A 16,114-nucleotide genomic window follows, 5' to 3' on the forward strand; every position below is an offset into this window, starting at 1 on the left:
CCATTTCCTCCCGACAGCCTTCCTTCATGCTCTGCTATAAATCAGGTCCCCTTGTCCTCATTTCCCAGCACACCTTCCATTTGTCCTTCAAAGGACTTAAAAAATTGGGACACTGCTATTTAATTACATGATTATACCCTGTTTGGCTTCCCTATCTTTCTGTCACCTCTATGAGAGAGGGTACTATGCTTTGCTGCTGGAACCATCGGTCTGGTGTAGGGCAGTACATGGGAGGAGCTCCATATATTTTTGCGGAATGAAATAAGGAAAACCCTGAGGAATGCAGCCGTGGCCTATCACTGTGGCTCGCAATCTACCCATACATGGCTCGAACCCTGAAGGCAGAGCTGCACTAGTTCTCTGCAGGACACGTAAAAACTACGTGGTAAAGATTTCTCCACGTGCCCAGGACTGCATCCTGGCCACCACTTAGAATATGATTTACATACAGATAAATGATGCCTCAGTTTCCAACAAATGCAGCTTAAGGGATAACCTACTGTAAGTGAACTTGTGAGATAACCTCTGATAACAATGATTCTGGCTTGAGAATGAATCTCAAATGGATGCTAACGTGAATGCACATGTGCAATGCACAAATGCACTTGGAAATTCCCAAAAGCCCTTAAGCACCTGCTCTGTGACACTTGCCCCAAGGCCCTGGCTGCAGAAAGCTGAGTAGGACACAGGGCCCTCCTTACCCTCCCCCGATCAAGGTCTCCTCCAGAGAGGCAAGAGGAGTTTTCTGGAGAATGCAGCATCCGGGAAGCTGAGAAAGCAGAACTGGTCAGTAAGGGGTCAGGGAAAGAGGTGAGGAGTTATGCTAAAAGTTGCTGCTGGTAGTCAGAGAGGATAGGAAAAATGGGGAAGGACACCAGGAAATTGCATTTGATGTTTAGCAGCCTGTGATAGGTTCTGGGAGGGGGATGGAGGTGACCTCACAAAGTGGTCTTGGGAGCCCAATCCCAGCCCCTCACCCACTACCTCTGTGCCCCTGAACCCACTTTCACTCACCATACTTTAGTTGACATGGAATCAGAATTGTAATACTATACACACCCTGGAATGGAAGAGAGGGCTCAGGGAGGTGACAGGTGCGAGGCCGTGGCACGGGTGCATTCAGGGAAGTACTTGGAAAATGTTGGCTACCCTTATGCAGGTGCGGTTAGCGTGCTTGTCCTCAGAGGAGGCAGGGGCCGGAGACAGGAGGCCCCACGTGCTGGGGAGGGCAGGCAGGGCCTGGGAATGCAGCCTGGAGGAAGAGAAGCTGCTGGGGCCAAGTGCAGGAGGAAGAGCACACTTTTCTGGGGGAGAACGAGGGATGCAATGAGATGGAGAGAGAAGAACATCCATTTTCCAAGTGCACAGGCTTGCTGGCATCTGCAGAGCATGGGGACCAACAGAGGAGCTGGCCCTCCAGGAGGACAGAGTTGCTTCAGGGCTATGACTGAGGAAGATGAAGCAGAGCCAGGTCTTGGCCCAGGGATGTGGAGCCCTCCTCTCACTCACCTGCACAAACATCCTCTGAACTTGAACATCACTCTCAAAAAGCTCGTCCTTTTCCAGAGGAAAGACAAAGAAGAGGTAAAGGCACTGCAGGAGCAGGGCTGGAAGGCCAGACTCAACAACTCTGCCCAGCGTCTCCTGCAAGGGAAGCACAGACGTGACCCACGGCCACAGAGCCCACAGAGCACCCCTCCAACCCAGACCAGCGCGGTCCAGCCCTGCGGCCGTTATAGCCGGGAACATGGGTAAACCCTGTCCTCTCTCTGGGCAACACATTCTCAAGTTAGCGTGGAGACCATCATCCGACCCACCTAGGGCAGCTGTGAAGATTACATTTGTGTAGAGTGTACACTATGTGCTTGATTAACATGTCTTCTTTTACAGGAGAGCTAATAGGAAGGAGGGAAAGGAGGAACAAAGGGAGGGAGGCGGGGGGGGACAGGTGCAGAGCAGAAAACAAGGGCTTTCCTACATGATCATACTACTGATTTGGGTCGGTTGCCTCCTGATTAGGGAATTGGACACTCAGGAGGGCATGGTTCATAACAAGGGCAAACACCTAATGCAGGACCTGATCAAGGCCCTTCCCATTCCCTCGTTCAGGTCTGAGACTTCCCCAAGACCGAAACGGTCCTATAGGTGAACACTGAGAACCAGCGTGGCCAGACAGAGGGGAGAAGACAGGAAGTGGGCAGGGAGGGGACCAGCCTGAGTATGAGCTTCCTGGAGCCTTTCTGCCACGGGCTCTGCCTAAAGCTGCCCCAGGGGTTACGGCAGCAGCAACGCCTGCGTGTGTGTGTGTGCACACATGTGCACGTGGGCACATATATGGCATTAGTCTAACGCATACTGCCCGCCCAACTTCCCACCCAGCATACTAATGTGACAGATACAGTGGCAAAATGAGAAAAAGGGAAAGGAAGAATGTACGGTCCGGGCCAGAACCAGAAATATAAGGCGGGCTGCTGGTCCTACCCTTCCCCCTCAAAGCTTCCAGTACGTGATAATGGCCGTGGCTCTGCTGCGACCCAGCTTGGTGGGGGGGGGGGGGTCCCCTGTCCTCCATGTTGCACGGGCTCTACTGAAAGCCAACTGCTTACTTGTCTCACTGCTTTTCGGGCTGGCTGCTCACAGTGGAAGACAAGCCCTTAGGTTAATTTTTACCACCAGACTGTGAACAGTCCCGCCCCGGGGGGCAGAAAAGCTCCTGCCCTGCGCTTCAGGCTGCCATGCTGATGGTGGTCCGGGCGGTTTATGTAGAGCGAAGGCCAGCGGATCCTCCCTGCAGTGAGCAACTGCACACCAAGCTCCTCTCACAGCTGCACACACTGCTTCAGATGCCCGGCTGAGGTCTGTGTTCACTGTCAGCCTCAGGGGGGCCATGCCCCCATCTGGTTCCCTGCTGTCCCGGCGCTGAGCGCCAGACTGGCATGCAGTGGGCACTCTCACCAGGCACACAGGTCTCTGGGCCTGCCCTGTCCAGGAGCCCTGGCCATTCCTGCTGCCAGCCACAGCTGCCGGGGGCTGCTTCTGCCTAAGAGGACACCAGCCATCCGCCATCCACTCGCAGGGAGGACATGTCTGCAACCGGGATGGGGCACCGTGGGAAGGGGAGAAAGAGAAGCCAGTCTCATTCAGGCACTGTCTCCGGGCAGGCGTGGGACTGGTGCCTAAGGGGGGCTCCTTCGGTCTGAGTTTAGCAGGAGGCAGTAAAGAGCAGTGGCTTGGAGCGCAGGCTCTGGAGTCAGACAGAGAGCAGGAACACAGGGTGGTGACTAACGTGGCTTCAGAGTCTGACTCAGAGGGCTTAGGGGGTTTAATTGACCTGCATGGGACACATCAGCCTTGCCCCGACACAGAAAACCGTCCACACACATCAGCCATTGTTAATCCCTGCACTAACCCGAGAACTAAGGCATTATCCCCCATTTTAAAATTAGCCACACAATTGTGTCACAGAAAGGTGACAGTTTGCCCAAGGTGTCACACAGCTTGTCAACTCAGAAAAGCAGGATTCGAAAATGAATTTCAGATGCTCAAGTCCATGTTCCAGGTCAGAAGGGAAATAGGGCAGGAGAAATGATCAATCAGTATCAGAGCAAAAAGGACACTCGTGAGATGTCATTGCCCTTTGCTGGGACTTCCTGCTGCGCATGGATATGGAGCTCCCGAGCTGGGGCCCAAGGGGCCTGGAACTTACCGAGTTTGTCCCCGTGAGCACAAATACTGACTTCAGGAGCAGGTAGCCATCCTGATCCACATCCCCCTTCCACCGCAGCAACTGCCCAGCCGCCTCCCTTGCTTGCTCTGGTAATAGCACATGAAGGAGAGAAAGTATTACCAGCAAGGCGGTGCAATGACCTGCCCACCCTCCTTCCCTCCCCTTGGCCTCCTTCCCCGTGAGATGTGCCTTAGCATCTTTAGGGCACTTCTGTCTCCTTTCCTCCCCACAATGCCATCTGAATCCATACCAAACGTTTCACACTCTGCCAGATTTATCTCCTGGGAGGATCGTCTTTATCATGTCACCATCCTTGTTCAACAACCATCAATGGCTCTCCATTACCAAATAATAAGAAGCTCCTCAGCTATTGGACTTCTCACAATCCAGAGTCTTCACCCCACCTCCACTTCCTATATCCTTCAGCCCCTCATATTGCAGAGATTCCTGCAATCTACACCATGCTCAAGATACTCCTTCCCCTAGAGTCCCCTCCTGCCCCTCAGCCCCATAGTCACCGTGAAACTCTGCCCAGCCTCCAGGGTCCAGCTTTAGGAGCAGAAGAATGCAAGTCAGGAGACCCCAAAACAGAAAACATGCTTGGCTTTGGCTTCTGTGTCTTTTCTGGATCAAACTATTCACTGAACACACAGGTGTACCTTTTATTCTCCTCCCAGAGACCCTGGTCCTGGTGTGTGTGTGCGTGTGTCCCTCCCAGGAGAAGCAGAATTCTGCAAGTCCCTCTTCCCTCCTCTGCCAACCTTTCCCTTCATTCCCAGCATCCTCACTGGCAGAAGTGAGCCCGTGGTGCTCTCTGGAAAGCACCACTCAGACTCCACTAGAAAGCAGAGAGGGGCTTCGCAGGAGTCCTGGAAGGAGCACGCAAGGCTGTTTAGCTCTCCATAAAGTGTTCTCTTACCTGCCGGCTTTCCCACAAGTGCCTTCTCTATCTCTCGGGCGAGCTGGTTAGAAGTATCTTCTGCCAGCCTTTGGAGACTGGGAAAGCAGACGATCCCCACAGAGTTTTCCCAGGCCTGAAGTGCAATAAACAGGATTCCAGCAAAGATGCCAAAGCTACAAAGCAAGGCATGACAGTCGCCTTGCCGCTCTCCCTGCCAGCCCAGACCAGTGGGTCACCTCACTGTCCCAGGTGTATCCCAAAGGCCACCAAAACACCTACCCTAACAGCTTCCACTGCATCCCTACCCTAGTGCCTGTGAATTCTTCAACTTCTGCCCTGAGCCCTGAACATCCGCCCCTGAACTCATGCTCCTGAAGTGTCAAATACACGTAGTCCAATCCATTGCCTTCCTCCCAAATCTGTTATATCCTGTCTCTGTGAATGGTTCTGCCAAGCACCCAGTTGCCCTAGTGGGAAATTCCAAGGGTGATTTTCTAGGTCCCCCTCTCCCTCACCTTACCACATCAACTGCTACCTCTCTGATTCTCCTCTTGAATGCTTCATGCTTCTCAAACCTTGTGCAGATATCGTAGTTTAAGTATACAGTTATTTCCTTTGATAAATTCTAAAGGGTGGGATTGCAAGTTACAAGGGCATGCTTCTTATTTTTATTTATTTATTTATTTTTAGTGCTTTGGTACATATTACTAACTCATTCCCCAGAAAAAGTTTACCTGATTAGCCTCACCAGGGGTTCCATGGGAGGGGACTAGTTTCTGTACACCCATTGCGCACTGTCATGCATTTTCATCTTAAATGAGAATCTCAATTGCAGTCTTTTGATTACTAAAATAGATAAACACTTTTCATGCTTCTTGAATTGCCTGTTTTTACCATTAGCCTATTATTCTATTAGGTTTTTCACTATTTTCTTATTTGTTTTAAAAAGCTCTTTCTATATAAAAAAATGTTAACACTTGGTCCATAATACTATCGTGATTTTTTTCAAATTTGTCATTTTCTCTTTTAATTTGGTATTATTAGGTTTTGCTGTACAGAAATCTGAAATTTACATGAAATGAAATTTCTCAATCAATTCCTTTGTTTTCTAGCTCTAGTTCCAGGCTCAGGAAATTCTTTTAAGTCCAAGTGGTTGTGGTCACTTTTAATCTCCTATTTCTATTTTTTTTTTTTTAATTCTTTAAAATTCTTTCTTCTCTGTTCCTTCTCTGGTTCTATCCTGTTTATCTTTTGGCCTTGGACTTTTTCTTTTATTGTTTAGGATACTATTTAATAGAAGTCATTAATTTTAAAATTCCACTTAGGATGCCCAACCCTTTTCAGAATTCCCTCCCAGTCTGCTTTTCATTAGAATCTTCTCCCTTTGTTCTCCTGTGTTGTCCCAGGCAGAGTTTACTAGTCCTAGGATGAGGAGAGTTCTCTCCAGACCAACAGTCAGAATTGAGTGACTCTTCTTGGCACAGGACTTGAGTTCCTGGCAACTTCACCTTTCCAGTTTCCCACCTTCCCAGGGAGGTAGGCTTCTGAGCATGTTCCTGGCAATTAATGGCCTCAACAAAATACAGTTTTGCTGGACTGCCATCCACTGCTTCTACTCACCAGCCATATTAAATTACATTCCTGCCAAAAGACATGACTGAGTTTTTTAAAGCTGAGAGCCTCCTAGAAAAGGTGAGAAAAGCATCAAAATTCCAGAGGGAAATGTGTTTCCTTGCTGTAGACACCATATTTATTAAAGAGTAAAAACCTTTTAGAAATGTTCTCTATATTAAATGATGCTACATACAAAGGAAACAAGCCACAGATTGGGAAAAAATATTTATAATGCATATAATGAACAAAGCAATAGTGTCCAGATTCCTACAAATTAATTTTAAAAAACCTGATTTTTTTAAAACAGGCAAATGAAACAAGTAACTTATAAAAGATACAATAAATAACAAATTACTAATAATCAGGAAAATGCAAATTAAAAGTACTATGAGATAGTCATATTTTTCAGGTTGGTAAAAAAGTAAAGCCTGACAATACTAAACGTGGGAAAGGACCAGGAAACCCCCATGATCTACTGATGGAGCATAACTTGCAGAAAATACCTTTGAAATCCAATAAAGTTAATAGGGGGACACATCCTATGGCCTAGCAATTCCCTTCTAGGCATATTCCCTGTAGAAATGTTGGCACATATACACAAGGAGACATGAACATGAACTATTATGCACCTTATCTGTGATTGTGTCACATAGGAAAACTCAATGTTCATCAATAGGACAATGAATGAATAATTTGTGGCATACATATGTAAGGATACTATATAGAACTGAAAAAGAAATAGAGCTACATGTATCAATATGGATAAATCCAGAAATAGAATGTTGGGTGCAAAAAGTAAGTTGTAAAAGTATATTACAGTTTTGAGTCTAGAAAAACCTGTGAGTCTACAGATAAATTTCACAATAATATCTCTTATGATTATTAAAATGCATTCATATTATTGTATAACTTGGATATATATTAGATATATATTTGAATATACATAATACATATTGTATCCATATAATATATTCAATGAATATATATATTCCCCCACAGGGAATGATAACTCAGCAGGGTGGGGGTTTGCACTGGAGGAGGGCAGAGAGGGAATGAGCTGTAGCACGCCTGCGCAGGTGGCGTCAGTTTTGTTTCTTTTATATGGGTGGTGAGTACATGGATATTTATTTTGAACAAAACTTTGTACCTGAAATACTTTTTTTTATTGTCTGCCCTATAAATGGACAGAGTTGCCCCTTTCCTTTATAAACAAGAAAGCACTTCATCAGAACGTTGCTAAAACTACAGACATGCTAGGGACGCCTGGGTGGCTCAGTCGGTTGGGTGTCTGCCTTCGGCTCAGGTCATGATCCCAGGATCCTGGGATCGAGCCCCACATCAGGCTCTCTGCTCCACCAGGAGCCTGCTTCTCCCTCTGATGCTCCCTCCTCCCCTGCTAAAGTTCTCACACTCACTCATGCTCTCTTTCTCTCAAATAAATAAAATATTTTTTCAAAAACCACTACAGACATGCTAGGTCAATGTTAAATATTATTGCACATAGTAGACCTTCAACAAATATTAGATAAGTGAATACATGATTATGAAATCCACACTGCAGATTGATGGCTGAATGTATTGCATGCTGGGTTTGTGCCAATCGCTGGACCAAGCACTTATGTGCATTGTGTCCATTAATCCTACGACAACCCTCTGAGATCAGTATTGTTATGATTATTCCCACTTTACAGAAACTAAGGCTGAGGCAGGAGAGTAAGCCCAGAGAATCAGGTAAGCAGCAGAGTGAAGAGCTGAGTTACCTCACTCATAGCCAAGTAGCATGTGCATAGCTAAGAAATTTAAGGCTGCCACCTGGAAACTGGCTATCACCTGGAAACTTGAATCCCCAGAAAGAAAACATCAATCCTTTTGGCTGGGAATTTCTGGTAAGATTATTTCCTCCCTAGGACTGAGAACTCTGCTATGATGTCTTCCTAACAAATTCCTGTCCTCCTCCCTGCACTGGCAAACCCCTCAAAGACCAATTTACAGGCAGTTGACTCAGAAGCATCTAGATCGTCTTCAAGCAGTGGGACTCCTGCAGGCACTCTACAATAAAGTAAATTGGGCCACTGTGAGCTGAACAGTAATTGTACGCTCAGCCAGATTCTCCCAAGGCTCACACTCCTTCCTGGGACTGTGATGGGCACTTCTGGAGGCCACGTTAACTCTTTCAGGCCACTGGGGTGTTGTTTGATGCACAGAGGCAATCATTTACTGAATGGTACCATGGAGACCCCCAAAGAGTTAAGGCAGCTTCCAAAAGGACCTATTTTTTTTTTCCCAAACTGGGACTTGCATGCTGGGAGAATATTGCTCAATATTTTTTAAAATTTTTATTTACCCACATTATCTAAGCTGCACCATCGTGCCTCGTGGCTGTCTCTCCCATGGAAGAAAGAGAAAGAAAATGATGCTGTGGCCTCCAAAGGAAGATGAGGAATGACAAAAGCTCTTGAGGGGATGGGAGAAAACCCCAGCTTTTGAATGACAGAACCTGGCTGGTTTTCAAGGATGGCTGCAATGTTACTATTTCTTCATTACCGCCGAGTTTGGTGGTTTGGTCTTTAAGTGAACTCAAAACATTCCAGAGACTGGGAATTTTCCCTGCTTGTATGACACAGTTCACCCTCTCTGTTGTAAATTTTTTTTTTTAATAGGTTAGAGCACAGGTCTGCACACTCTGACCAGTGGCCCGCCTCTAAGCCATGGCCTGTTTTTGAAGATCTTATTTATTTATTTATTTATTTATTTATTTATTTATTTATTTATTTATTTGACAGAGAGAGAGAGCAGCAGCAGGGGGAGAGGGAGAAGCAGACTCCCCGCTGAGCAGGGAGCCTGACATGGGGCTCGATCCCAGGACCCTGAGATCATGACCTGAGCCGAAGGCAGACGCTTAACCCACTGAGCCACCCAGGCGCCTCTCTGTTATAAATTGTTTTTAAAAAGTGACGTGTCAAAACTTTACTTGCACACACAAAAAATGTTGTTTCTCCAAGATGGGAAGAAGCCACATTGCAGGCCCCACTCTGAGGTTGGGTAGATCAGGGATGGACAAAGAAGAGTATTTACCTTCACTGCCCCCTCGGGACACTACATTTGGAAACAATTACTGCTCATCCTTATTATTATATTTAATGTTACTTCTCTCTCTTCCACTCTCAGTTGGGTCCATGCGTGGTTTATATGAGAATGATTGGCCACACTCAGCGGTGTAGACTCTGCACCACTGGCAGGGCTGTTAGTCTCAGAGTACCTGTGCTTACCCGTGTATCTGCACACATGCACGCACGCACGTGCCCAAACACACTCACTGCCCAAGCACGATCAAGTTAGTGTTAATTCTAATCCCTCCACACTAGGAAATGAATGATTCCCCCCATGTTACCCACTGTTCTGGCTATAGATCGCTCTACAACAAACCACCCCCAAATTGAGGGGCTTATTTCTCTCATGGATCTGCCATTTGAGCAGGGCTCAGCAGGGGCAGCTTTTCTCTGCATCGCTCAGCTGGGGCAGCTAACGGGGCTCGAGCTCCACCTGCTGGATGGCACACCCACATGGCTGGTCAGTTGGCGCTGGCTGTCGGTGACAAGATCAGGGGCTTTGGTTCCTTTACACGTAGGCTTTTACTCAGGGCTGCTGAGACTTCCTCACAGCATGGAAGCAGATTTCGAAGAGTGACCGGAAGTGACAAGTGACGGGGACAAAAAGCTGCAAGTCTCTTGAAGCCTAGACCTGCACATGTCACTTCTGCCCTATTCCAGTAGTCAAGTCATCACAAATCCCGGGGAGGGGATGTGGATGCCACCTCTCGAAGGGAGCAGTGTGGACCCATTCTCAGCATCTCTAATCTACCACATCCACAGAGCTCCCCTTGTCCCCATTGGTCCCACCTCCCAGGTTGTCTGTCCCAGACAGTGAGGAATTTTACAGTCACCAACAGGGTTTCCCTATCTCTCAGCCTATTTTCTCTCAAAGTACATATTCCAAGAACAATTCTCAACAACTACATCTATAGCTTTCCCTGTGTCTGTTATTACCAAATATCTGAGCAATGTGAGGACCTGCAGCGCTTCCTTTTCCCCCAAAGCAAACTCAACCAAGGGCCAGCAGGATCTACCCAGGCTTGCTAGAGAAAAGCCTGCTTCTCTTGGTGTGAGAGGCTCTGATAGGAAGGGTTCTAGAAAGACCAAAGCCCAAGGCTCGTTGTAGGAACACAACAGCAGTCCCCTGAATCCTTCCTGGAAACACTGTTCTACACAGAGAAGTCATTAGCTCTGTGCTGCTTCCTGTGTGAGGCAATAAAACCTCGGGCTCGTCTGCAACATCCTGGAGCTATCCACACATCACATGTAGAGGGCATGACATGCTTTTCGTACCCAATCGGTATGAGCCAGGCAAAGCCATATGTCCAGGGAGTCATGGGACAGGGAAGGAAGCCAAATGTGCTCTGTTCTATGAACCCCAGCGCTGCCCAAGTGAGGGAGCCCAGGGGCTAATGACACAGGCCTGGACAGAGTGTCCCAGTTAAGTTCTGCTCCTCACGAGCAACTAGGTGACCTCGGCCAAGTTATGCGACGTCTCTAAACCTCCCTTTCCTTATTTGCAAGGCTGGGATAAAAGTGACACCCACTTCATGGGGTTATTATGAGGGCTTATCAACACTAAACAGAATGCCTGGCTTAGGTAATTAGAGCTTGGTGAATGTTATTAGCTATTATCAATGAAAATGCCCACCTGCCCTGGCTAAGATCCCCTCCTTGACCTCTGGAGGGGATCGTTAGAGCCAGGAGGAGGAGAGCCTATAGTTCTGGATGAGAACTTCCTTTCTGACTCATCCTTCCAGAGCAATTCCTCATTGGGGTTCCAAGGCCCTGAAATTCCATCAGGTTCTCCCTTATTACCAAGATAGTCACCCAAATTTTGCGTGGGTTCACTTTTCAACAGCCCTGTAGTTGCTCTTCCACTCAGGAAGCAATGGGGCTGGGATTTGCTATAGAACCAGCCAAGGCCATCCTTGTGCTTGCCTAGCAGTTAACGCAGAGTTAGGGAAAACACTGTCCTCTGCTGTGCATTTGGAGGAATCAAATATGAGAGAAAGCCAAAGAGGCTGAAAGGAAGTTCTTTGGGAAGAAGATGGGAAAGAAGCAGCTCTGAGGGAGTCTGCCACACCAAACAGTCTCTGTTGCCAAATCTCAAGACTCACTAGGTCGAGGCAGGTGGGGCCACTGAGGCAGGGCACTCACTGCTGTCAACCTTCCCCTGAGCCCTGGCTACACATGGGCTGCCCCTTCCATACTGTCTCTAACTGACACAGGGTCTGGGCCAGCCAGGCAAGAGCCCACAACCCAGGGACACAGCCTTTTCTAAGCAGGGGAGGCAATTCAAAATCCCTTGTGTGCATTGTCTTAAAACAAAGAATATTCCAGATCATCCTAATTTCCCTTGGGCCCAAAGTGAAAAGAGTCAGGTGTAGAGAGTTGAGCTCCACCAAACAAAGTAGTCTAAGACTCCTTTAGAACGCTCGGTTGTCTCAGAGCCCTGTGGGGGCGTGGTTGCCATGACAACCAGTTCATGACTAAGGCTTTGACATAACTTTTTATTCTTTAATTTTTTGTAAGATTTTATTTATTTATTTATTTATTTTAGAGAGCACAAGTGGGAGGAGCAGAGGGAAAAGGAGAGAGATTCTCAAGCAGACTCTGTGCTGAGTGTAGAGCCCAAAAGGGGGCTGGATCTCATGACCCCAAGATCATGACCTGAGCCGAAACCAAGAGTTGGATGCTTAACCGACTGAGCCACCCCGGTGCCCCTTTGGCATAACTTTTTAAATCCTCATATTTCCAAGGGGGTTATTTATAGATAACCTTGAAGAACACTGTTTTGTGGTTAAAAAAATCAGAACAGAGTGGTTTCAAGCTTGACTTCCTACACAAGGACCTGTATTCCAATGGATGTTGTCAGTCTTCATCTACACATCAGATTTTATCTGCACTATACTCGGGGGAAAAAAAAAATCCTTTGACCTTCCCGTGTTCCTTTGCATTAAACCCTTAATTAAGAAGCCTAAGGGTGGGGTGCCTGGGTGGCTCAGTTGTTAGGCGTCTGCCTACAGCTCAGGTCATGATCTCAGGGTCCTGGGATCGAGCCCCGCATCAGACTCTCTGCTCAGTGGGGAGCCTACTTCTCCCTCTCCCACTCCCCCTGCTTGTGTTCCCTCTCTCGCTGTCTCTCTCTGTCAAATAAATAAAATCTTTAAAAAAAAAAAAAGCCTAAGGGTTCTGACTCTGGTGGGGTTTTCTTAGTTAGAACTTAACAGAAACAATAGGTTTGTAGACATGTAGGACTTAATAAAAATATAGATTTTAGGCAATGATAAAAAGCTTGTAATATTCTGCTTCTGCAGGGTTCATCAGAGGTGAGCTCCAGGGACTCAAAACATATCAGATGTGTCAGCAGTTTGGGGACTTGTGGAAATGGGATCTCAAACTGCACACACGCAATTAGTATCCTGGAGTCTGGTGGAAACGTAATGGGGACCATGTCTGCTCTCCATGTGCTGTGAACTTTATAATCATTATCTTCTCTCACCCTCACAGACTCCCAGCAAAGTGTTATTGATTCCACTTTACGGATAAGAAAACTGAGGTTCAGCAATATTTGATAATTTGTTCAAGGATGCACAGCTAATTAGCAATGGAGCCAGGACTTAACACCATCTCTATTTGACCTGAAAGCCCATGCGTTCAACAATAGGGCCATTATGCCTCTAGTTACAAGAGCAGGGCTTGGGAAACATGGACCAATATCGAAGTTCAGTAATAGGAACTGCTTGTACGCATGGGGTCACAAGCTCAAATGCCTTCAGGTCAGGCAACATAAATGAGTAATGTGGGTTGGGCGAAAATATTAGGGAATGAAGGACTGGGGCAAACTGAGAAACAGAGACCATCTTCTGTCTAAAAGGGGTGCCCCTAAGCATCTCCATCCAGTCATCAGTATTACATCTACCAAAATTTTCAAGAGAAACTGGAAATCTGATTTTCATGTGAAAACTTTCCAATTTGAAAAAAATGGCCACAAAGTCCTTCGTTAACCCCTACAAGCAAACAAGACACATTCTGGATGCTATTTAGTATCCTCCATTCTGGACTAAACTCTCCACAATGGTAAAACCTCTGTCTATCTTCCCAACTCTCATAGCCCCAGGCCCTAGCACAGGGTATAAGAATTTAAGAAATATGTGTACAACAAATGAATGAATCCTCAAATCAACAATCTGGAAAGAGGTGAAGAAGGACTAAGCTCTGGCTCGTGAATGAGAGTCCTTTCAACAGAGCCACGGCTGCCCAGATGGATGGCAAAGAGACAATGCAATGGCCAAGCCCACACGTGTGGGGGGACAGCTAATTTTGGTGGGGGGCAGGAGGTTGCTCACATTTTTCCTTCCATAAGGCAAAGTTGACCTGAGAACTGGGGGAGACTAAACCACCCTCCAAAAGTTAGGGTTGTCAGGGCAGGGAGGGCTAGGAATGGGAAACCTGAGCTGTCTTTCCTCACCTAGTTCTTCTTTTCCAGTACATTCCCTATGCGCCAGTTATCCAATCTGTGAAATGGAATGGATGGGGTATACAAGTCCAAAAGATGGAGGAAAATAATGAATTCATGGACAGTAGGTTAGTTGGCAAAATTTTTTTACAGAAGGACATGCCTAAGTACTCAGTGCATCCTAGAAATATGATCCCAAGAAGATTCTGATTCATCTTTGGAAATCCTTAAATATTTCTGGTTAATAAGTTAGATGAAACAAATCAACAAGGGAGTTTCCCAATGAAAACCTGCCAGGTCTCAATCTGTCTTAGTCTAGTTTCAAATGTGAGAAGTATCTCATATTCTCTGTGCTTTGAATGTAGCTATATGGTTTGTTTTTTTTAAAATAATAACCCAAAATCAATAGTCAAGCAAAAACTAAGTCCTCATAAAAAGATGTGTTTCCAACTCTGCAACTAAACTTCAACATATTCAACTATAAAGCAGACCTCACTGGCAGGACCTTTGTTCTGAGAGACAACAAAAGGAATCCTTTGTACCCAAACTGTCACCAGCTGCCATTGGCCAGAAGGGCAGCTTAGTGGACAGGCTGGACTTCTCTCCCATGCTGGTGGCTGTGTTCTCCCAGGCCTCACTGTTGACATTGCTGGTGTTTGAGCTTACCTGCCATCCCTGTAACCCAGGACACGCATTCTTTCCCTAACTCCAGCTGGTCTTTCTCTGGCTCCCACATTGGGATTGTGGTTGAACAATATAATTTTTTTAACTAAGGAGACAATATTACTCAAGAGCCAACTGTCCTTTCCAACTCTTCCTCATCCTGGAGATGAGCCTTGCTTGCCATCTTTATTAAATAGCACAACGCTCCCCTCTAAGAAACCCAGCAGGGACCACTTGTGATGATATTAAAACCACCAACTCCAACTTCTTATCATCCCAGAAGTGTCCCCAGAGCACTGTATCATCTTCTTACAGTTTCAAAAATAAGAATACTGACCTTCAGGAACAGTGGGAGGAGATTCAACAGGCTCTGCTGATGTTCAGCCGGGCTCCCATGAGCCAATTTCTGGTATTCCAGAAATTTCCTTTCTAGCATCTCCCAGAGAGCAGTGGGACCAGGAGATTGCCTTCCATGTGGGAAGTTAGGCTGAGCAACATCAGGCTGGCCTTCAGTTTTGGAACCTGGATACTCAGCTCTGTCTTCAGCCCTTGAAACGTCTTCTGCCTCCATGTCTTAGCAAAGCAGATCTGAATTCAGAACAAAAAACAAAAATGTCAAGTCCTGTCATAGCACTTCCTGATTAGGCCAGGTGTGGGACAAGGTACTGTACTCACTCGGTTCAGTTCCTATTGAAGATGGTTCCGCTAAGAATCTGAAACTGAACAGACGAAAATAAGACTTTTTTTTAAAAGAGATTCTGACTTAGATGTGACTTATAGTGACAGTCTGACATGTGCCTGGCACTGTGCTGGGCTCTTTACACAGACTCAGGAGAGAAATGGGTATTTTTATTTTCTCTATATAAGGAAGGAAACTGGCTGGGCCAAAGGCATACGGGCAGCTAGACGTCCAGTTGAAGTGCAAACCTTCAACACCAAACCTGGGGGTTTTTTGTTGTTTGTTTTGGTTTTGTTTATTGCCTGCTGCTGTTCCTCCCCTAAAAGGCCAAGTAAGTAGAAGGGGTATGTGTGACTGTCACCAATATTTGTACAGGCCTGTAATTCTGTATCATCAATGGTAACTTCCTTCAACCACATGAGTCTGAAAGGACATAGGTTCTTCACTCTCAGCATTATTTGGTTCACATTCCATATTGTTAAAGAACTTTGTCTTCAAAAGGACTCTTTAACACCCCCCCATGCTAACTTAAAAGAGCTCCTTTATTAACACATAGGGGTGATGTGTGCAAGCTGCAGATCTTGGGTCAGTAGGCAGGAGGACAAGAACTTATGCAGTAAAAATAGCCAAAGACCAATTGGCCAGAAGGGTAACCTCAAGAAGATGCCTTTATTTGTGTCCTTGACTTTTCAATTGTCCTAGTCTTTAGTTGAGTCATGACTGACTCACAGCACAGCCAAGATTTGTTTGCTGTGTGTCAGGAGTATAGGAAACTCCACGTGGGTCCTGAAATGCCCAGGCTTCCTGCAAAAATCCCTCCCCAACCACAATGTCACCATGTAGGAGTCCATTCTGGAATCCGGCCAGTGACCAACAACCACCAATCATGGCATAGCAACAAGAAGGATGGGCACACAAAGATGGATCCACCAGTGTTCTGCTCTGGGCTGCAGCAGCTGAGGGCAGATGTCATGCT

General features: G+C 46.5%; 1 protein-coding gene across 11 annotated transcripts in view; it reads right to left on the minus strand.

Moving 5' to 3' along the window:
• Positions 1–16,114, minus strand: part of WDFY4 (WDFY family member 4) — a 286,087-nt gene that overhangs the window by 252,060 nt on the left and 17,913 nt on the right. For 8 of the 11 annotated variants that reach the window (XR_004920734.2, XM_036103143.2, XM_036103144.2 and 5 more), the window contains 4 exons: positions 14,797–15,047; positions 4,647–4,761; positions 3,707–3,813; positions 1,510–1,644 (listed from right to left, as the gene is read on the minus strand). Coding sequence is in view for 10 of the 11 variants with exons in the window: in XM_036103143.2 (XP_035959036.2) it covers positions 1,510–1,644; positions 3,707–3,813; positions 4,647–4,761; positions 14,797–15,030 (591 nt within the window). In the remaining variant the exon portion in view is untranslated. Of the gene's footprint in view, positions 1–1,509; positions 1,645–3,706; positions 3,814–4,646; positions 4,762–14,796; positions 15,048–15,134; positions 15,179–16,114 lie in introns of all 11 variants that reach the window. The other 3 variants (XM_078077459.1, XM_036103141.2, XM_078077458.1) reach the window with 1 other exon arrangement.

Source organism: Halichoerus grypus, chromosome 7 (genome assembly GCF_964656455.1).
Source record: "Halichoerus grypus chromosome 7, mHalGry1.hap1.1, whole genome shotgun sequence".
Lineage (NCBI taxonomy): Eukaryota > Metazoa > Chordata > Mammalia > Carnivora > Phocidae > Halichoerus > Halichoerus grypus.